The 23686-nt window shown below is 35.8% G+C and overlaps 1 protein-coding gene across 3 annotated transcripts in view; it reads right to left on the bottom strand.

Moving 5' to 3' along the window:
• The window catches only part of LOC111057455, a 356053-nt gene that overhangs the window by 317925 nt on the left and 14442 nt on the right, over positions 1-23686 (bottom strand). For 2 of the 3 annotated variants that reach the window (XR_005572751.1, XM_039439738.1), the window contains exon 2: positions 19552-19647. Coding sequence is in view for 2 of the 3 variants with exons in the window: in XM_039439738.1 (XP_039295672.1) it covers positions 19552-19636 (85 nt within the window). In the remaining variant the exon portion in view is untranslated. Of the gene's footprint in view, positions 1-19551; positions 19648-21047; positions 21116-23686 lie in introns of those variants that run through there. The other variant, XM_039439739.1, reaches the window with a different exon arrangement.

Raw genomic sequence — 23686 nt, forward strand, 5'->3', positions numbered from 1 at the left:
CCTACTAACTGACAAACATTCATCAGTCTTTTCAACACACAACCTATTCTACTTTTTATCTTCCTATCCTTCTGCCACATCCTGTTCTTCTTCTTCTTCTTGTTCACCTTTTTATCCTCCTCTACTTTCAGTATATACTGTGTATTTCTCTATGATTGAATAATAAGTATTCATAGTTGAGATTGAATATTTTGTTAATTAATTATATTTCTATATTGTTAAAAATGATCCGGCAACGTTGCGGAGCTAGAGAAGAATAGCGCTATCTTATTTGTCAAATGAAAGACAAGGGTGCCAGCAGTGTTCATCAAATACTGCCATTATAGCGTGGCCTTCACTATAATTGATAGTTACATAGATGAAAGTACGAAGAAGGCGCGCATCCTACCTGGCTGAAGGTTGGTCATGAATCATTTTCGTGTGAGTACGAAGAAGACGCGCGTCATTTCAGTGCGCTCCTACTTCGCACCTTGGTAGTTGCCGCGCCTTTTTCTACCTGTTTTCCACCTGCTTTCGTGAAATTATGATAATATAATATACAAATATACATGCTACATGCTACATCCAACCCGGTCAAAAATTGTGATTGGCAACAAAGTTCTAGAACAAGTGTCGAAATATACATATTTAGGATGCGACATCAGTTATAGTGGAGATTTGGATATCGAAAAAAAGATTGGAAAATTTCAAGTGGTATGTGGCAATATTAGCAGAACCTTGGGGAAGCAAGCAAGAAGAGAAACTATAATGAAATTTTATAGAATAATGGCTGCTCCAGTCCTCCTCTACGGAAGTGAGTCGTGGGTTACAACTAAACCCCTAGAGAGTAGAGTGCAGGCGGCGGAGATGCGATTCCTCCGGAGAACCAAGGGCTGCGATAGAAGGGACCACATCAGAAACGATGATATCCGAGCAGAGCTAGGAATTTACAGCTTGGTGGAAAAAGTCACACAATACCGGAAGCAGTGGAAAGACCATGTGGAAAGAATGCCGGCAGAAAGGCTTCCACTACAGATATTGAATTATAAACCGGCAGGGAAAAGATCTATTGGTCGGCCACGGAAGAGATGGCAATAAATACATTACTTGTATATATTATAGCGTAATTTTGTAATTGAAATATAGATATTAATAAGCTGTTTGTAAGTCGGAACAGGCATTAACCTAATCCTTGTACGTAAGATGATGATGACATGCTACTACTTATTTTCTAGGTTTCTCCCTTTAACAAAAATCGATGTGTTAAGGACCGAATGGTGAATGTTGAAAATTATTAATATTGTAGATTTCTGTTGGTGTTCTCCAGTTGAATTGAGGTGATTTGATTTGAACCGAATTTATTGATATGAATTCCAGTGAACTTCGATTTTTGTTAACTATTAATTTATTATATTTTTGTTTTTAAAAGTTGATTTTATTTTTTGACTGGAGTACGATTCTGCTAAATTACTTTTAAGCTGCTTGAAAGCTGCAATAAGTAATTAAGACTTCTATGTGTTGAAATTATTGAAACTTTCAAGCATTTCCACAGTATTGTCTTCAAGTTATTGATGTGCAATACTGCAATGCACAATGTTCATGTACGTTCGAAAAAATTGAATGTAATTTGACCAGGCTCGCTATGCTTGCCTTGACAATGAAAAAATTATGCATAATTTTTTTATGCACTTTAAATGTTATTTCTATATCCTGAAGAAGTGAGTCAATTTTGTTTACCTGTAAAAAATTTTGAAGAATTCGTGTTCGAAATTTGAAGCTGATTGATCAATTCTCTCTAAAGTTCTTGTTGAACATGAAAACAGGCATCAAACGCCTTCAGTAAGTTAGAAGTGAGAACTTTGCTAACGCTCGTTCTAATAAGGAGACTCACGTTTCAAGCTATATATACTCAGCCTGAATTTTGAACCCTTGTCAAACTCGAATCGTGAAGGTACGAGGGGGCGCGCGTCATTTCAGTGCGCGCTCTCTTCGTACCTCACTGATTTACCCTTCTGAGAGCTTGACGCCGTCTTCATTCTCCCTAGCATTTAAAAAAAAAGATTACCACTTTACAAAATTCCATATACATGACAATATCCTTCTTCTAAATTGATGATGGGCACATTTATTTGTTCAAGTCTATCATGAATCTCAATGCCGGAAAATATAATTTGATCGTCACATTACCTCGGTACCGAGTTACGTCACAGAGTATTTGGTAAAGATGTTCCGTAATTGCTTAAACGAAAACACAGTTTGGCAATTATTTCCTATCCTCCATATTCGTTTTAACCTGTTCCGCGTATGATGCACTTGGAGTCCCTTATCTCCTATTCATAATTGTGGATTGATTTGAAATTAACAAGGATCGTTCTTCCATAGTCAGTAGTAATCTAGTTTGCCACAAACATGCACCGCTGTGAAATAAAACAGCCAAGAATAATTTCTAAATCTTAAACATAATACTTATCTTTCAAAAAGATTGATTCATTGTATTTTATTTTTTTCTAAGTTGATTGCTTCAATTTGTGGATTTGATTGAACAAATAAGGTTCTGACAACCCCTTTTCAAATTCAGTATTTTCAAGTGAAGTTCAACTCTGGATTGCATGAGAAGGATAGTACGCCACTCACTATTGAATTTTACATCAATTGAAGCACACTATTGAAAATTTGAATAGCAATTGTAGCAAAAGTACTGCTCCAGGGAATGAGCTATCAAAATGTACACTTGTTACTTTAGAACGAGAAGAACAGAAAGAAAAGAACTTCTATACTATGATAGTGAGTGAGTGTAGAGTCTTTGAAGGAATGCAACAGAACATGGAGATAACAGCTGATAGAATCTGAGAGCAGGGGAGAAAGAAGAACAAAAACGACAAGAACAGAGAGAAGATGAGAAAGAAGAAAAATTGGAAGATAAATATTGATTGAGTAGTTTATTTATGTAGATTACAATATATACTGGCTTATACACTTATATACAATAGCTTACAATACAGCAAAATTATAGGTGAATTTACATAATATAGACTAAGGGAATAATTATTGAACTGTATATTATATGAAAAAGCAATTTGTATTATAATAGCTATAGATAATTATATTGTTATGCATCTACATAAATTGGCGGAGCTTGGGACATATCAATGTCCATTCTTCGGAAAGAATATTAAAAATATCCTCCCCACTAACACTCTACCAAAAGAGAGAGAGAGAGAGATGAAGAAGAAGAAGAGAGAGGAGAAGAAGAACAACAATAAGAGAGAGGAGAAATGAATAAGGAATTTGATAAAAGATGTGGAACAAATGTTCTCACGTAGAAGAAAAGGCAAATCTGTAAACCTGGCAGGATGGCAGAGTGTTTGTGGGTGGGGGGGTGTGTTAAGGTGAGAGCATGGAAAGGGAGGAAATAGGTTAACAAGACGAGAACATAAAACTAAAGAGATTCCGTTTTCAATCGTTGTTCGTTTGATGGAATCCGTCTGCTGCTGCTGTAGGAGAGGAAGAGACGCCCGTTATTTTTAGAATGCAATGGAATGGCTTATATCGCTTGACACGAATGGATGTGTGGAGGAGGTGGTGGAGGAGGAGGAGGGAAAGAAGGAGGAGGAGGAGGAGGAGGAGGAGGAGAAGGAGGAGGAGAAGATTGAAGAGAAGAATGAGGAGGTAAGGAGAAGGAGGAGAATGAAAAGGAAGAGGGAAAAGAAGAGGAGGAGGAAAAGCAGGAGGAGGAGGAGGATACGATTGAGGAGGAGGTGGAGGAGGAGGAGAAGATTGAGGAGAAGAATGAGGAGGAGGAGTAAGAGGAGGTGGAGGAGAAGGAGAACGAGAAGAAGATTTGAGGAGAAGGATGAGAAGATTGAGGAGAAGGAGGAGAAAGAGAAGATTGAGGAGGATGAGGAGGGGGGAGTGACAGGAGGAGTGGGAGGGGGAGGGGGAGGAGGTGATGATGGATGAGGGAGAAGAGGAGAAGAAGAAAAAGAAGAGGAGCAGAAGAAGGAGCGAGTTCATTAAGGAAGGAGAAAAGAAACAGAAGAAAGAAAAAGTTAAACTGGAGGAAAAAATGAGAAAGACACTGTAGATGAAGGAAATGAGGTTGGAAACACGAAAAATATTGGATGAAAAAGGTAAAATGGATGGAAAAGAAGAATCCACAAGAGAAAGTAGGTGAAGGGAGAGAATTGAGAATGAGGTTAATTAATGAGATGTGGGAGACTGGAGACAATTAAAAAATCTATGGTATGAACTGCAAGGGAGACCAATGTGAGGAGAGAAAGAATAGAATAGATGTGAGAGAAGAAAATGCAGATAAAGGAGAAGAAAAGATTGTGAAGGAGAAGTAGAAAAGGAGACAATATACAGGAGAAAAAGGAAAAGATAAGGAAGTAGAAGAAACAGATGTAGGATAACATCTCCCGGAAGAGAAAGAAGATTGGGAAGGAAAATGTGTAAGAGAAAAAATATAAAGTAGATACACCGTAAGAAAGAGAAGGAGGAGAGGATTGAGAAGAAAAAGAAGAAGAAGAAGAAGAAGAAGAAGAAGAAGTAGAAGAAGTAGAAGAAGAAGAAGAAGAAGAAGAAGAAGAAGACAGGAGGAGAAGGAGGAGAAGAAGAAGAAGAAGAAGAAGAAGAAGAAGAAGAAGAAGAGGATAAATAAAAGACAATAGCAGATGTAGAATAGGGCCCCAGTGTACTTTACAACACACATTTAGGTGAATGATCCATTTACATTTGTAAGTATTGCAGTATTTGTAGACATTACATTACTTGAAGGGAACTGGGAAATGGATAGTGGAGTGAGGGGGGTAGTGGAGAAGACAGAGGATAAGAAAGAGATGAACAATGTTAAGAAATAGGTTATCCAATATTGAAGTAAGTAACGGAAGCGGCATAAAATATTAAACTTTAATAGAATTTTTCTTTAGAGAAGGAAATCTGTAACATCGATGAGAGGGTAAAAGAGAAGGAGAATTTGGACAAATAATGTTAAAGGAGTTTGATTGATTATGTGCTTTATTTATGCAGATTATAAAATATACTACAATTGACGCTCTAATCTAATCTATATTATATGAAAGCGAAATGGCACTCACTCACTGACTGACTGACTGACTCAGTCAGTAGTCTGCACCCCCGACTTGATTGTCCTAGCATATGATAAAAATGCTCAAATGAAAAATGCAGGCGAGCGAAACGAGCCTGCTGATCTCATTCTTGGACGATCCAGTCGGGGGTCCAGGGGGCGGAGCCCCCTGGCTAGACGGATATGGCGAGCGAAGCGATTGATTGTGTGCTTTATTTATGCAGATTACAATATACTACAATATGATGCCCTAATCTATTCTACATTAAGAAAGCGAAATGGCACTCACTCACTGACTGACTCACTCACTCGCAGAACTAAAAATCTACCAAACCAAAAACGTTCAAATTTTGAAGGTAGGTTCAGTTGGCCCTTTAGAGGCGCACTAAGAACGGATTTAGTAAAATTTCCATAGATACGCCCAAAATCAGCGTTTTTCCAGCGTTTTTTAGCGTTTTCTCAGCTTCATCGGGAACAAATAAACAGAAATTGTACAAATTTAGCACAGAAGCTAAGCTAGGGTGTAATAATGTTGTATTAGAAGGAATTTGCAATAACGTCAAAGATACGCCCAAAATTAGCGGTTTTCCAGCGTTTTTTCGCTTTTTCTCAGATTTATCGAGAACAAATGAACAGAAATTGTTCAAATTTAGTACAGAAGCTCAGCTAGGGTGTAATAATGTTGTGTTAGAAGGAATTTGCAATAACGTCAAAGATGCGCCCAAAATTAGCGGTTTTTTGCGTTTTCTCAGTTCTTTCATCAAGTAATAGACAGAAAATTTTCAAATTTGGTACAGAGGTTTAGCTAGGGTCTAAAAATGTTGTGATGAGGTGACTTTAATATTTCATCAAAGATACTCCCAAAATCAGCGTTTTCCAACGTTTTTCTCAGCTTTTCTTTGACTTTCTGATGGAATGAAGCATGCTCAAATGAAAAATGCAGGCGAGCGAAGCGAGCCCGCTGATCTCATTTTTGGACGATCCAGTCGGGGGTCCAGGCTAGACGGATTTGGCGAGCGAAGCGAGCCTAACGGCTAGTATTTTATATTTTTATTTAATACATCTTACCTTTCCAAGTCTGACAAATAAAGACCTATGGCAAACACGATTGGAGAGAGAGATTGATTATATGCCTTTATTAGGGCGGAGTTAGGACTCATGATCCTCTCTGTCACACAACCCTTAAGAGATATAGAGCAGATTGTATGAGAGAGATCTTCTTATATAAGACAGATAGAGAGGAAATCGCATTGAATAGAAATGAAAACTATAGTGTGGTTCAAGGTACGTAGAATACATTTCTAGGTATTTGCTACTAAATGTATTCTAGGTACATTGGTGTGGTTCACACTATAAAAGCAAAATAGAAAGATAGGAAAAAATCATTGCCGATTCTCTGCCTTGTCACTGCCTTCTATAGAGGATAGCTGATACCGGTATAATTTGATATGGGGAAGCATAATGTAGACGACAAATAATATTACAAGTTGGGAAGTAAATGAGTAAGAAGGCAGAGAAAGAGAAGGAAACAAAGGAGGGAACGAGAAGAAGTAAGAAGGAAAATAAGGAGGAGGAGAAGTTGAAGAAGAAAAATTGGGAGAGAAGGAGAAGAAGAAGTAACAATTTCTTTTCGTCTTATATGCGTGTGTAGCCATCAATCCAAAGTGGACCCACAATAAATCACAGGAAAGGTGGCTCCTACATCAAATACAATGCCCCAGGCAAAATCCTTTTTTCGGCTAGTTTTTCATTCTTGTCTGCTTCTCTACGTGGTTCTTCTTCTCCTGCTCCTTCTTCTTCTTCTTCTTCTTATTCTTCTTCTTCTTCTTTCTCTTCTTCTTTCTCTTCTTCTTCTTCTTCTTCTTCTTCTTCTTCTTCTTCCTCTTCTTCTTCTTCCTCTTCTTCTCTTCTTCTTCTTCTTCTTCTTCCTCTTCTTCTTCTTCTTCTCTTCTTCTTCTTCTCTTCTTCTTCTTCTTCTTCTTCTCTTCTTCTTCTCTTCTTCTTTCTCTTCTTCTTCTTCTTCTTCTTCTTCTTCTTCTTCTTCTTCTTCTTCTTCTTCCTCTTCTACTACTTATTCTTCTTCTTCTCTTCCTATTGCTTGGTTTACTTGTCTTTTTTAGTTTTTCAGTACCTGCTGAACGCCAAAACTTGTATTTCAACATCGTAGTTTTCCAAAAAAATGTATTAACTCTATTCGAGTTCGTCTAACACTCTCTCACTCACTCGTTCTCTCTCTCTTTTTTTTGGTAGAGAGTTAGTGGGGTGGATATTTTCAATATTCTTTCCGAAGAATGGACATTGATATGTCCAAAGCTCCGCCAATTTATGTAGATGCATAACAATATTACTTTAGTTATTACAAATTGCTTTTTTCGTATCATATACAGTTCAATAATTATTTTCTTAAGTCTATATTATGTAAATTCATCTATAATTTTGCTGTATTGTAAGCTATTGTATATAAGTGTATAAGCCAGTATATATTGTTATCTACATGAATAAAGTACTCAATCAATCAATCTCTCTTAACAACTTTATATATAACAACTCTAAAATAACATCTTTAACTCTCTTAACTATATAACTGTCTCAAATAACAACTTTAGTTTGATAATGTTTTAGTATAATGTTGATGACTCAATATGTACATTATTATTTTCTATAATACTATTTGTAATTGTTTAATACTGATTTGGAACTGTAAATAACTGTTTATTTCTTGAGTTTGATTCAATTGTATATTGTCAATTTTTGTAAATGTTACCATAGGCGACAGCCTTGTAACAATTATCAATAAATATCTTATTTTATCTCTCTCTCTCTCTCTCTCTCTCTCTCTCTCTCTCTCTCTCTCTCTCTCATTGGGATTGTGTCGCAGAGAGGACCTGGGGTCCTAACTCCCCCACAATCAAGGCATATAATCAATCAATCGATCTATCTATAAATCAATTAATCAATTCAGATCAACCCTCCCGATTTCCTCACACTTTCCTCTCTTTCTTTCTGATTCTTCCTCCTCTTCCTCCTCCTGTTTATCCTCTACCATATATTCCCACTATATTTTTAGAGAAAAAATGGTCTAGGATGTAGAGAGACCAGCGGGCAGAGAGAGAGAGAGAGGAATAGAGATACTCCTTGTAAGACCACTCCGTTTTCCTCACACTTCTACCCACTTCTTTTTCACTTGTCTTCCTCCTCCTCCTCCTCCTCCACCTCTTTACCACTATCGTATCTGTCCACCATATTTGGAGCAAGAGAGAGAATTGTGTGAGGTGTAGAGAGAGCCTAGTGGACAGAGAGAGAGAGAGAGTGAGAGAGAGAGATAATGTTGTAGTGAGCAGGTGATGGAAGAGACAGCCGCTGTCTCATAAGAAATTCAACCGCTGTGAAAAAGATTGCAAGCCGGCCAAGGTAAGGCTAGAAGAAGAAGGCATGAAGATGAAGAAGAAGAAGAGGTTGGAGGGTAAGAAGATGTTGAAGGAGGAGAAGAAAAAGAAGAAGAAGAATAAGAAGAAGAGAAGAAGAAGAAGAAGAAGAGGAAGAAGAAGAAGAAGAGGAAGAAGTTGGAGGAGAAGAAGAAGAGGAAGAAGTTGGAGGAGAAGAAGAAGAGAAGAAGAAGAAGAAGAAGAAGAAGAAAAGAAGAAGAAGAAGAAGAGAAGAAGAAGAAGAAGAAGAAGAAGAGAAGAAGAAGAAGAAGAGGAAGAAGAAGAAGAAGAAGAGGAAGAAGTTGGAGGAGAAGAAGAAGAGAAGAGAAGAAGAAGAAGAAGAAAGAAGAAGAAGAAGAATAAGAAGAAGAAGAAGAAGAAGAGAAGAAGAAGAAAAGAAGAAGAAGAAGAAGAAGAAGAAGAAGAAGAAGAAGAAGAAGAAGAAGAATAAGAAGAAGAAGAAGAAGAAGAAGAAGAAGAAGAAGAAGAAGAAGAAGAAGAAGAAGAAGAAGAAGAAGAAGAAGAAGAAGAAGAAGAGGCAAAAGAAGGAGGGGAAGAAAAAGTGATTAGAGGAGGAGAGGAAGAAGAAGAAGGAGAAGAAGCAGAAGAAGAAAAAGAAGGAAAGAACAGGAAGGATTAGGTTAGGGATGTAGGGTTGGGAAAAGGATAGAAAAATCTACAACTGCCGTGGAAAAGATTGCTTGCCACTGGACTCTGTAGACGGAGAGAGACCGTTTGACATAGAGAGAGACAAAGATGTTGAGGAGGGTTCAAAAACGAGCGAAAGAGATGGAAAATAGGGGGGGAGTATGAAAAAGGGATGGAAAAGGGGATAAAGAGGGGTGTAAAGGGGTGAGAAATGGATGTTATTGGGTGAAAAAGATGCTAGACCGAGGTGGAGGTGGATTGGGTTATCTGTGAGCAGGTATCACTGCCTGAAAAGAAAAAGAACAAGACTGTGTGAATCTCTACAACTGACCCTTTTCCTAATACATTCTTCTCTCCTTCTCCCTCTTCTTCTTTTCTTTCTCACTTTACATCTTCACCCAGTTTTCCTTCTCTGTTTTCGTTGCTCTCTTTCCCTTTCTACTAATCTACAAAATTATATTTTGTGTGTAATTTCCACTAATCCTTGTTCTTAATTTGGTTGTAAGTTCTTAGTTTATATCATAGAGAAACAATAGCATGAGTAGATATCCCATGGTATAGGGCGTTTATGTCGCAACTTTTACTGTTATCTCACGCCGATAGTCCACGTAGTTCTTTCCCGTGAAGCTTTATGACGCTGGTAGTCTCTCATATTGTGCCGTTCATACACTCTTATCCGGTCAAAACAGTAAAAATCGACAATAATCGACAGTAATTAACTTGATATAACAGTAAAAGTTGCGACATAAACGCCCTATACCATGGGATATCTACTCACGCGATAGTTTCTCTATTGTTTATATTGAATAAATATTTTTTGCAACTTAGGTCTACGCACAGGTTTTACCTTGTAGGCTACTCCTTAAACATAGATGATGTTTGCATGTATTCTTTTGTTAATATGTATCAAACTTGTATTGTGTGTGAGATAAAAAAATTGAATTGAATTCTCCTAACGAAGCTGAGGTCTTAGTTTCGACTCGATCGGCTTTTGTTTGTTTGTAACGCAGTTACAGTCGCAGCTATTGTCCGATTTGGATGAAATATGGTATACAAGCTCTTTGAAGCAAGGCGCAGAAACGTATGTGTAACGATTTTTGGTAAGACCTCCGGTTTTTTGTAATATTTAAAAAACCGTAGACCAACCTTATTTAGAATCATTTTCCATCTCACCATCGTCTGTGAGACGATTCATAATCTAAATTGCCTACTGCATATTCCATTTTTCCGTCAGTTGACCGATTTCTTATAATTAATTATTAGAAAAGTTGTAATATATGTTCATATTGTGAATATGGAGACGATATAGAGGTACCTCCTTGATAAGTCCGGTGTCCCTGCAAACAGTGTCTCTAGCACTTTTAATGGAGAAAATAATAGATGACATGGCTAAATCTCCACAATATACTGTACCTACTGTACTGGCCCTTCTCATTAGATTGAGAGTTGTATTCATGAGCGAGGTCTACTGTTCACAGAACTACTAGTTTAATTCATTCAATGACAAAAAAATACCTAGTGGAACAGAAAACGGGCATACCCATTACTATTTCCTACACAAATTTGAAAGATATAGTACACATTTTACGTTATGCTCAAATTTCTGTTACCAAACTTCGACAATACAATCTGAAAATATGGATAATTATTACTAACTCAAGAATGATAACCATATAAAAATATGGATAATTATTACTAGCTCAAGAATATATTATGATTACCATCTAGAAAAAATCTGGTGTGGTACACTCACACAACTTTCCTTGCTCATTGATCTATAAGCCTCATTAACGAGGATAATTTAGGGGAATAACATTATGCCGATTGGCGGCTAAATAATTAAAACTATGATGATTATACTATTGTTATTGTTTTCAGAGTACATTTTCCTTTGTTTGAATGATTATGAAATTTGAGGATTTTTTAAAAGTTTTAAAACAGCTGTTCTACAAATAAGATATCGACATGTGTTCTTTTGAATATACTGCTCTACCTGCACAGGAAATGGAGAAGAAAAAGAAGAGCGTGTGGAGGTAATTAATGGAGAAAGAAGGAGGAAGAGAAGAAGAGAAGATACGTGTGAGGCGAGGAATAATATATGAGCTTTGAAGAGGAACAACTACTGCTGAGGAAGAGAGAAAGTTATTGACATGCTATGGATGATCACAAAGTTGCCAAGTTCTCCTCCTCTTCCTCAACCTCCTCCCAACCCCCTCTTTTAATCCTAATTCTTCTCCTCCTCGAAATCATCCCTTCTTCTTCATCATCTTTCGCTTCTTCCTTCTTATATTTTTGTTCAACTTTTCCACCTTCTACTACTCCTACGTCTCCTCCTCCACCACCTTTCTCTATCCATCCTCCTCTTCTTCATCTTTCCTTTTTCTTTTCACACTTCAACATCCACATTTTTCCTTCAACTCCTGTTTCTTCTTCTCTCTTCTTCCTCCTCATTCTTCTCCCCATTCTAATCATCATTCTCTTCTCCTTTCTCTTTTTCTTCCTCATCTTCTTTTCCTTTCACTCCTCATACTTCTTTGAATTCTACATCTTCACATTCAATTTTCCTTTTCCCTGCCCCCGTCCACAATTACTTCCTCCTTCTCCTACCGTCCTCTTTTTCTCACCCTCCTCCTTATCCTTTTTCTCACCCTCCTCCTTGTCCTTTCTCACACCCTCCTCCTTGTCCTTTTTCTCACCCTCCTCCTTGTCCTTTTTCTCACCCTCCTCCTTGTCCTTATTCTCACCCTTCTCCTCATCCACCTCTTCTTCTTCTTCTCTTTATCACCATATTCCTTTGCATACTCCTTAAACTTCTACATATTTTCTTTCTTCCACTACTCCACCTCCAACTCCTCCTCTTTCTCTCTTCCTTCTCCTTCTCCTACATTCTTATCTTCCTCTCTCTCTCTCTCTCTCTTTCTCTCTCTCTCTCTCTCTCTCTCTCTCTCTCTCTCAATCAGGTCCCCTTTCGTTGACCTCTTGTTTCGTGTTCCCCTCTCTGTTATTCTTCTCTCGACACTGTGTCTCTCTCATTATCCTCTCCATACTGTTTCTCTCCTTCATTTTTTTCTCCTCCTTCTTTTCCTCCTCCTTCTTCCTCTCCTCCTCCTTCTTCTTCTCCTTCCTCACTATTTCTTCTACTTCCTATCTTCTTCACCATCTCCTTCTTCATCCCTCTTTTCTAGTTCATATCCTACTCATTCACTCGCTCACTCACTCACTCGCCATCTACAGTGTGTTTGAGTGTCTGTGCGTGTCTGTTTGTGTGTGTGTGTGTGTGTGTCTGTGTGTGTGTGTGTATGTGTGTGTTGAGTAAACTCGATTATCAGTTTGTGAGAGTTGCTGTTGGGTCGCTTCTCAGTGAAACGTGTTCCCAAGTCTCACATCCCACCAACACACTCCTACAGTAGACTCCACTCTACAATGCCAGCATTCGTTAAATGGCAAGCATTCTTTTTATTTTATTGTATACATTCAGTCTCACTAAACTAGTAGCTCTGTGAAGAGTAGACCTCATGCAGTATTCTCATCCACAAGTACCTGATTGAGACTACAGACCTTACGGAAATACAGCAATAGACAGGCTTCTCCACACATCTGTGTAATCACTTTATTTTCACCTGATTTTTCACCAAGTTACATTGAGATATTGAATTGCATGCGTCATGGTATGCAATTCATAATACACTCGACAGCTGATTTATGATGAATAGTTCTATAGTCTGATTTTACTCTAATATTGGTGTATAGAGGAGGCTCCTTTTTCCTTTTATATTATCCTTGAAATGCAAAATTTCCAAAAACATTGTATATACGTCGACGCGCAGTTAAAAAAGGAACATACCTGTCAAATTTCATGAAAATCTATTACCGCGTTTCGCCGTAAATGCGCAACATATAAACATTTAAACATTCAAACATTAAGAGAAATGCCAAACCGTCGACTTGAATCTTAGACCTCACTTCGCTCGGTCAATGAATACTTACACTATGAATACTATAGCCTACTTACATTATACGAAATCCATATCATAGAGTAGGATATAATGACTTTCCATTAATTGATGATAATTATAATATCGAGTGACCTGGCCGGCTCAGGTCTGGTGTCAGAGTTTTCAGGTCGCAACTGATCAATTTCAGGACCTTTGACATGACCTAACCACTACTAAGATATACCGGGTGACTAAGAGTAACATCTACATATTGAAAATAGAAAACAATATTAACTTTTCAAGACAATATTCATTCAATTTGATTAAAATAGTTGTGAGTATATGCCATTTACTCTACGTAGAGAAAATTATGTCAGGAAGGTGGCGTCCTTTTTCCCTGAGGCAATTTTCTATTGCGTCCAGGAAGCTCTCCCGCACTCGTTCCAGTGTATCCTCATTGATCAACGCCACCTCAGTAAGTAAAGCGAAACTTAACCGCTTTCAAGTCATCTAAAGTAGAGAGTTTATGTCGATAAACTTGCTCTTTCAAATTTCCCCACAAATAATAAATTTCCATACATTTTATACACTCATACATTTCCATACACTCCATACATTTTAAGGTCCGGAGATCGAGGAGGGAAGTGCATATCTCCAGAAATCTTGAAATCAGTGAGATCTTCCTGGACAGAAAATAAAATTGCCTCAGGGAAAAATGACGTCTTCTTCCTTACATAAAGTGATTGCATATACTAACAACTATTTTACTCAAGTTAAATAAATAGTATCTTGAAATAGTTATTTGTATATCTAGAGTGAAAAGTACGACTTTTTCTCCCTGTGGGAAAAAGTTTGAAGCCCGATGCGAAACCGAGGGCAACAATTTTCCCGAGGGAGAAAACGTATTTTTCGCTCGTGATGTACACAACATTTTTCCTCCATCTACATTTTTTTATAGAAACTGCAAATAATATCATTTTAATAACTTATGTATTGGTGACAATGTTTCCTAACAACATAACCTAAAATCTGAAACCTAAAAACCGGTCGTCCGATTGGCACTGCCGATTGCGCTATCTATCGGCAAAAGTTGTAACAATTATATCAGATGGGCGTCTACCAAAAATGGCTGACTCCAGATCACGCGGTTCAGATTTGAATTGCAGATCAAAAATATTTGTTGGCTGGTATTTTGAATAGAATAAAATATTTTATAATTGTATAAATTTTTATTGTCTACTAATATTAAGAATATAAATATCATACAAAAATATATTTCATGAGTTGATCAAATTTCTGGTTGTGGTATTGAATTCAGTTGACTCAATGACAGACACCTCTATTATGCTTTCTCATCTGAGCTTAGACCTTCTAACCTATTACAATATAAGTTTTAAAATAGAGATGCTTCCCATGTTATTTAAATGGAGTCACTTTTCCTCCCTAGGGAGTTTTTCTGTTTTTTACTACCTATAGCGAAAAAGTGACACTTTAGTAATATGTTTCAGGGATTAAAGTAAGTACTTTAGACAGTAGGTGGGGGAAAAATTAATATTATTTTCTAATTTATAAAATGTAAATGTTTCTCGTGGTCACTCTGCATATCAAGTACCCTGTTTTTCATTTCAATAATGGTAGACTAAAAGCCCTATTAAGGGAAAGTACATACTCACTGTAGATTTTTATGCTTTTCCAGAATATAAATTTATTGTATCGAGTATATTTGTGCATAATAGCATAGAGAAACAATAGCGTAAGTAGATATCCCATGGTATAGGGAATTTATGTCGCAACTTTCATTGTTATCTCAAGCCGATTACTGTCGATTATTGTCAATTTTTACTGTTTTATTAGGGTGATAGTGTATGAACGGCACAATTTGAGAGACTACCAGCGTCACACAGCTGCATAGGAAAGAACTATGTGAACTATCAGCTTGGAATAACAGTTGCGACATAAACGCCCTATACCATGGGATATCTATGCTATAGCTTCTCTATGATGATAATAGACTATAATTAAGTATACTTGAACATTCTTTCCCTTTTTGAAGAGTCAACACTCATAAATTAAATGTAGAATGCTATCTAATAGCATTCCATTGATTGAATAGCATCGTTCAACAAAATGGAGTCTTTACAGTGACGTAATAGCATCAGCCAATGAGAACGCTTTGTGGGCGTGGCCTTGTTATAAGCAGGGGAACTGTACTCGCACAGGATTGGTCGACCTCGAACTAGTCATCCACCAATAGAATTAGAGAGGGACGTTCTATCATAGACAAATAATCAAATCTTTTCTCTCTGGTGGTAGAAAGAGTCACCTTGTTTCCTTATTGACTCTCTATCTTGGTAGAGAGTTAGTGGGGAGGATATTTTTAATATTCTTTCCGAAGAATGGACATTGATATGTCCAAAGCTCCGCCAATTTATGTAGATGCATAACAATATAATTATTATCTATAGTTATTATATTACAAATTGCTTTTTAATATCATATACAGTTCAATAATTATTTTCTTAGTCTATATTATGTAAATTCATCTATGATTTTGCTGTATTGTAAGCTATTGTATATAAGTGTATGAGCCAGTATATATTGTAATCTACATAAATAAAGTACTCAATCAATCAATCAATATCTTTATTGATAAAAATATCTACCACTAATTATTAATTGATGAAACTGTACTATGTATTTTCAGGTTTAATTGAAAAATAAAGTATAGATGGAGATTTCTAATCCTGATCATTCATCACACACATTTCTATTTGCACCTCACACTGCTTACAACACAAAGAACAATGCAGGGCATTTCCTTTCAGAGTATTGTTCTCCTAATCTCTCTCCAAATCTCTTTAACTTACTCTCTCCCCTCTCTTTTTTCCTTCCTTTCCTCCCTCATCTTCTTCTCCTCCTCCTCCATGTCCTTTTTCTTCTTCTTCTTCTCCCTTTTCTTCATCTTCTTCTTGTTCTACATTATCATCATCATCATCATCTTTTTCTTCTCCTCTTTCTTCTTCTCATTTCCTCCACCTACTTCTTCTTCCTCTTCCCAATCTTCTTCTGCCTCCTCTTCTTCTTCTTCCTCTTCCCAATCTTCTTCTGCCTCCTCTTCTTCTTCTTCTTCTTCTTCTTCTTCTTCTTTTTCTTCTTCTTCTTCTTCTTCTTTTTCTTTTTCTTCTTCTTCTTCTTCTTCTTCTTCTTCTTCTTCTTCTTCTTCTTCTTCTTCTTCTTCTTCTCCACCATCTTCTTCTTTTCCTCCATCATCTCCCACTTTCTCCTTCATCTTATTCGTCTTTTTCTTCTCCTTCATTTTATTCGTCTTCTTCGTCTTCTTCTTCTTCTGCTTCCTCCTCCTCCTCATCTTCTTCTACTTCTTCTTCTTCTTCACTTCTCCCAATTCTTTTTCTCGGCATCAACACCTCGTCTCAATACATTTATTCCCACCACGTTTTGCTCATTCGCTTTGTTTCTTTGTCTCTCCATTGAAAACGTATAAATTGGTACAAATTGAAGTACTTATTCTAACCTTGACTGAATGCTACTGGCGAAAGGAAGTTGGCGCTTTGTACCGATCAAAAAATATTGCACAAAACCTTGACATGCATTCAGTGCAAACAAGATTGAAGAAATTGAAGTACGTCTACTAGATGGGTAGTAATTCATGACTCTATCTCAGAGTCAAGTCAATGTCAAAATAAGTTTATATCTATAAATATGTGTATTCTTCAAAACTGACAATACAGCTAACTACACGATGAATATTTGAAAGTGAGTTATGGTATACAGGATTATTGAACGATATGAAGATGAAATGCAATTTTAACTCGTGAGGTCGACATTATAATGGTAGTGGAGAAAGATAGGAGGCTTCTGCCTTCTATAGGGGATAGCTGATACCGGTTTATATGATGTAATATCAACTGTTCATGTTTTTACTTTCCCTGCCCTATTACCATAAGTAAGGAAGTATTGCTTTCCGAAAAAAAAGGTACCCTAATTTCTAAATTTCCATACGTTTCAAGGTCCCCTGAGTCTAAAAAAGTGGTTTTTGGGTATTGGTCTGAATGTGTGTGTATGAGTGTATGTGCGTCTGTGTACACGATATCTCATCACCCAATTAACGGAATGACTTGAAATTTGGAACTTAAGGTCCTTAAACTATAAGGATCCGACACGAACAATTTAGATCAAATGCGATTCAAGATGGCGGCTAAAATGGCGAAAATGTTGTCAAAAACAGGGTTTTTCGCGATTTTCTCAAAAACGGCTCCAACGATTTTGATTAAATTCATACCTAAAATAGTCATTAATAAGCTCTATCAACTGCCACAAGTCCCATTACTGTAAAAGTTTCAGGAGCTCCGCCCCATCTTTGCAAAGTTTGATTTTAGATTCCCCATTATCAGGCTTCAGATACAATTTAAACAAAACATTTTGAGTGGAGAAGATTGAGCATGAAAATCTCTACAATTGATGTTTCGTAACAATTTCACCTAAAATTGAAAATTAGCTTGAAATTCGAGAAAATGTGATTATTCAATTGCAAGCTGTTGGCAACTGTTGATTCTATTGAATCATTCACTATGAAGAGATAGCAGACCTCGTGTGTCTCCAGCGTCTTACTATACTGTCACCAGCTGGCTCAGATCTTAGAATAGTAGACTTGAGATGCGCGTAAACACTAGCGTCAGGTGATCAATTCTCATAACGGCAAGGAAAGTTGTGTGAGTGCGCCACACCAGATTTTTATGTGATAAATTACAATTTGAAGAAATTTTGGACATTTGTGTTGGTGAAGATGATTTTGAAAATGTTTTTTTCCTGTAAAAATTTAAAATTGAGTTTTAACCTCAAAATTGTTTCAGCAATCAGATTTTTAGCTGAATTATGTGTAACGCTAGTTCGCACATTGGGTAACGCTAAATGGACTAGCAAATAATGGCGGTCAGACAAACTTATGTTCTCCTCACCGAAAACTGCACAACATCTCAAAGAAATTGGAAATATACAGTGTATATCTAAGCATTTGAGACTCATGAGCTATATATTTGTTGTTCATTATTGTTTAAAATAATTATAATTTTTTTGTCAAGAGAATATATTTTTCTATGACTGAATATTAATTTTTCATTACCGTAAATATTTTGTTGAGTTCTTCAACTCGTATTTTTATGTTTTAATTAATAGCGACGATTGTCTCAACATATTGTATGTTTTATGGCAATAAACGATGATTTGATTTGAGTCATGGTATCTATATTTTCACTATTTATATTGGTATTTATATGTGGGGATCCAGCTAGAATCTTTTTCAGATCAATAAATGACACAGAGCTAATAAATTATCAAATGAAGTTATACTACTCGAGAATGGACAACTGAAGGTAAAAACTTCAACGTTTCATGTGAAAAAATTACAGTAAAACCTCAATTTTTCGCATAATTGATCATATTTGTTTGCTTAATATTATTGTAAAACTCTTCAGTCTGTATTATATTATGATATATACTACATGATGCAATACATCTCCCTTCATTATCATCTTACGGTCACGTGCTGGAGGCGAGGCGAGAGTATCCCCGATACCCTTTCTAATAATGGACTCCTAAAGGTCCAAACTTCACCGTTTCATGTGAAAACATTACAGTAATAACACAATTTTCTCATAATTCATCATATTTCTCTGCTTAATATTATTGTAAAACATTACAGTCTGTATAATTATGATTCATCATGTTCTTTTACTCTTGCTGATAATTATTATTTCCAACGCTAGAACGTGATTAGTTAAATTTATTTTTTAAAACATGAATAAAGGTATCTGAAGCATCAAGGTGAGAGTCAATCTCAAAAAGTATGTTCATTCCTTAATCGTCCTTAGATTATGAATGTCACAGCGTTGAAAGAATAACCAATTGTTAAGATATCAGATGGTGCATTCCAATCTTCAACGCCAATTGATGTCAAAATATGTAAAAGTACAGAATTAAGTTTGTTTTTAGGTAATTCTTCAAAATTATATTCTTAATATGTGAATATTCCCTATTTTAGTTATAATAATGTGAAATATTTCTTCTATGTTTAGTTTTGAGGCATCTAGATTTAAAAATCTACTTCGTGAAAATAATTAAGGACTGGAAATGTTGTGAAGTGAACAACTACAAGACTTGACCTATTTCGGACTATGTGTGACCTTATCTAAATTTGGGAGAGGAATAGCACAAGATTACCTTATTTTTCCTCTCCCTATCATTTTCATAATGTACTTATTGTGTAAATGAATGAATAAATGTTAATTTCCATATATTTCATACTCAAAAATATTTCTTTTATAATAAATGTAACAGAGATTATGAAATAGAAGACATAGAAGAATATGGAGTCCAACATGAGTGTAGAGGACACATAAGACCAATTGTAATAAAATTCTTCAACTCAGAAAAGTTGTTATAAACAATATTGATGACTCACCTTTGAAAATGCCGTAACTCCAAGCCGACTGGAATGTTATCAGAGAGCACAAAATCAGGAAGTCCAGTCCCAAGATGTTATTCATTGTGACACTACCTGCAACATAAATAATATATTTTGAATAAATAATAAAGAAGAATCGGCTTATACAAGTACGGGATAGGAAGAAGACGAATGACGCATCATCACGTCTCAACTACTCAACTGATTAACTTGAAATTTTGCATATAGATTGTTAATTTAGCGAGGATGGTTGAAGGCCTATTTCGAATATACTTTAAGATTTCAGTAGGTCAAGTTCTTAATTAGAGACCCTTGCGTAGCACGGGTTACTTGCTAGTCTATAACGTCATAATATAGGAAAGAATTATTGGCTTATACACGTACAGGATAGGAAATTCAGGAATGACGCATCATCACGTCTCAACTACTCAACTGAATAACTTGAAATTTTTCATGTATAGATTGTTAATTCACCGAGGATGGTTGAAGGGCTACTTTATATTCTTTAAAATTTCAATAGATCAAGTTTTCAATTAGACCCTGGCGGAGCACGGGTTACCTGCTAGTCTATAATATAATAAAGGAGAGAATTCTTCTTCTTCAAGATTTCAGTAGGTCAAGTTTTCAGTTTGTCAAGATTCTAATTATCGTGCTTTTATCGTAATTTAATCGGGCTTGCGTAGCACGGGTTACTTGCTATAGTGAGGTCCACGTTATAATAACATTATATGATCAACTTCTTTGGTTTTGCTATCCTTGTCTAACATTCGACAAAATCGGTGGTACTATCCTTTTCTAGGTTCAACACGATGCCAATTATGTTTTTGACAGTGTAGAAATATAATTAATTAATGCAGAGAATCGGCATCGCTATTCTTCTATCTTCATCCACTGCCATTATAACGTGGACCTCACTATAGTGTATAATATAATATACAAAAAATTAGCTTATACACGTACAGGATAGGAAATTCAGGAATGACGGAGGATGGTTAAAGAGCTGTTTGAAATTCTTCAAGATTTCAGTAAGCCAAGATTCCAGTTTGTCAATATTATAAAAGCCCCTTGCGGAGCACGGGTTACTTGCTATAGTGTCTCATACGAGAACAAGTAAAAGAAAGGGAAGCCGGGAAAGTGTGACGTCACGCGAAATAAAATCAACCTTGAAAAGATCTGATCAGCTGACGAGCGTTCATAGCTGACTGCAGTCAGCAGCTGAACGCTGCAGCTCTAAGGTTTAAGGTTATGTTGACTCAATTTTCAAATTTATCCAATTTCCAACAAAAAAAAAACACCCCAACCCCTCACCCACTATCATAATCCCATTAAAACAGGAATCTTATCAATTCATGAACATAGATAACAGCCACACATTCAAAATAGAACGATTACCTCATGAAATCAATCACGACATTCTAAAAACCCGTACGCAAATTTACACAAATTTGACAACAAATTTTTAGTAGTAAAATCATATTTTGTACGACACTTACCATTGAAAACGATCGATTATTGTTTGTTTAACGTTGTTAAACCATTTTTAAACCACGAGACATGATTGTATGGGGGAATTCATTCACAAATTAGGAAATTAGGAGCAATGCAACAGGTCAATGAACCGTTTAAGATTTACCAAACTACTGATTCTTTCATTCCTTGTTCTAGGGTTGTGAAGACAGTGGTCACGTGGTTACGACTGCATTGACTGTATAGAGACAGTGTGGACAACGAACCGCTTGTCTTGAAATCGCAACTGAAACTGATTTCTAGACTTCTATTATTATTTCCATTTTAAATTTATAATAGGCATCCAAAACTGATAGATTGAAATGTTCCTCTATTCTTGTTGTCAATTTTGATAATTTATATTTTGATAAATAATAGTAGATTTTATTGTAAATTTTAATAAATCAATAAAAACACTTAGGGCCGATTTCCGAGCTCGGGATTTAGCTAAGTCCTAGACTTTAAACAGCTGGAGTCAGAAATTTGGTTTTCCAAAACGGGGCGTAGTCGCAGTCATTGTCATAGTCACGTTTGAATTAAATTTCGAAAAACTAGAAAATTGTAAACAAAATAAAATAAAGAGAAAATAGTGTAAAGTTTCAGCTATTTTGAATTATTTAGGTATGTCTAATTTCGTCAAGGAAAAACGTTTCCAATTATAGAAATGAGAAAATAAAAACTACGACTACTGTTATAAAAGCTGCGACTACGCCCCGTTTTGGAAAGCCAATTTTCTGACTCCAGCTGTTTAATTAAAGTCTAGGACTTGGCTAGATCCCGAGCTCGGAAACCGGCCTAAGTGCCGGTTGCACAAGAGCCGGTTAAATTTTAACCGTGTTCAATTTCACAAAAACTAATCAGAGAAGTCTTCTTTTGAAAAAACCTCTGATTGATTCTCGTGAACTTGATCACGATTAAACTTTAACCGGCTTTTCTGCAACCTATATTCTAGATTTTTATTGATATTTCAACTCAAAACTTATATTGAGCCTCTGAAACTGATAGATTGATATGGTCCTCTATTTTTGTTGACTATTTTGATAAATAATGGTAGACTATATTATAGATTTTTTATAAACCATTAAAAACAGAAGATGCAATCAAATATCATGAATTTATTAGGAGAAAAAATATTTCTAATAGTAAAATTCAAGTTTTGCTCCCACTGGATGCATTCAAGTGCATAATTATGTTGAACAAAATTCGAAATGGTTAACTAGTCAAAATAGCAACAATTAAAAACTCGGAACAAGGATTTCAAAACAAATAACAAACTTTTCGCTATAAATACAAAATACTCAAAAATAAACGAACAGTTTATTCAGTATACCAATTCAGTATTCTTGTTCAGTATACTGTATATTATTTAGTATTCCAAATGGAGTAAAGAACGAAAATGAATCATTAAAACATATTTTATGTATCGTGAGGATGTTCCTCTAATCTGATTTTCTAGAAATTATATCATATATGACATTTATGTGATAATATGAATGATATAATAGACTGGGGCCCGGTTTCACAAAAGCTTGTTAAATTTAAATCATGAATAAATGCCTCGAGAACCAATCAGAGAAAGCTATTCGAATAGAAGACGTCTCTGATTGGTTCTTTCAACAGGCTTTTGTACAACTAGGTTTGAGTGGCTGATATTCAGTTGCTTTTGGTTTCATTTCACTGTAGCTTTTGAAAACTTTAATTCCCAAGAAACAATCAGAGAAAGCTATTTAAAAAGAAGGCGTTCTGGTGGCATTTAAACACAATTAAAACTCAACAGGCTTTTGTACAACTTGGTTTAAGTGGCTGATATTCAGTTGCTTCTAGTTTCTTTTCACCTTAGCTTTTAAAAACTTTAATTTCCAAGAACCAATCAGAGAAAGCTATTCAAAAATAAGGCGATCTCGTGGCATTTAATCACAATTAAAACTCAACAGGCTTTTGTGCAACTAGGTTTGAGTAGATGATATTCAGTTGCTTTTAGTTTTATTACACTTTTGCTTTTGAAAACTTAAATTCCCAAGAACCAATCAGAGAAAGCTATTTAAAAAGAAGGCGTTCTCGTGGCATTTAAACTCAATTAAAATTCAACAGGCTTTTGTGCAACTAGGTTTGAGTAGATGATATTCAGTTGCTTTTAGTTTTATTACACTTTTGCTTTTGGAAACTTAAATTCCCAAGAACCAATCAGAGAAAGCTATTTAAAAAGAAGGCGTTTTGGAGGCATTAATCACAATTAAAATTCAACGGCTTTTGTGCAACTAGGTTTGAGTAGCTGATATTCAGTTGGTTAAGGTTTTTTTTCACTTTGGCTTTTGGAAAATTTAATTTACAAGTTCTTGTGACAAAGGAATTATTAAAAAAAGGCATTGCTCAGTCCCAATCACTAAGGAAGATACAACATTATTGTAAGAACAATTAAATACAATTGAGCTGCAAGAATGTTTCCGAAGTAATTATGAACGGATCATTAGAATAGAACTCTACAATTGAGCACAATGTTTATGACTTTGAGGAAGGAAACAGTAGGTCACAGTAATTATCAATATTAAGACGAAGGAATGAAACAGATATTGACAATTTGGACACGACAAATTAATTATACTTGACACTATCTCATTTTTTTTTG

This window comes from Nilaparvata lugens, chromosome 13, assembly GCF_014356525.2.
Source record: "Nilaparvata lugens isolate BPH chromosome 13, ASM1435652v1, whole genome shotgun sequence".
Classification (NCBI taxonomy): Eukaryota; Metazoa; Arthropoda; class Insecta; order Hemiptera; family Delphacidae; genus Nilaparvata; species Nilaparvata lugens.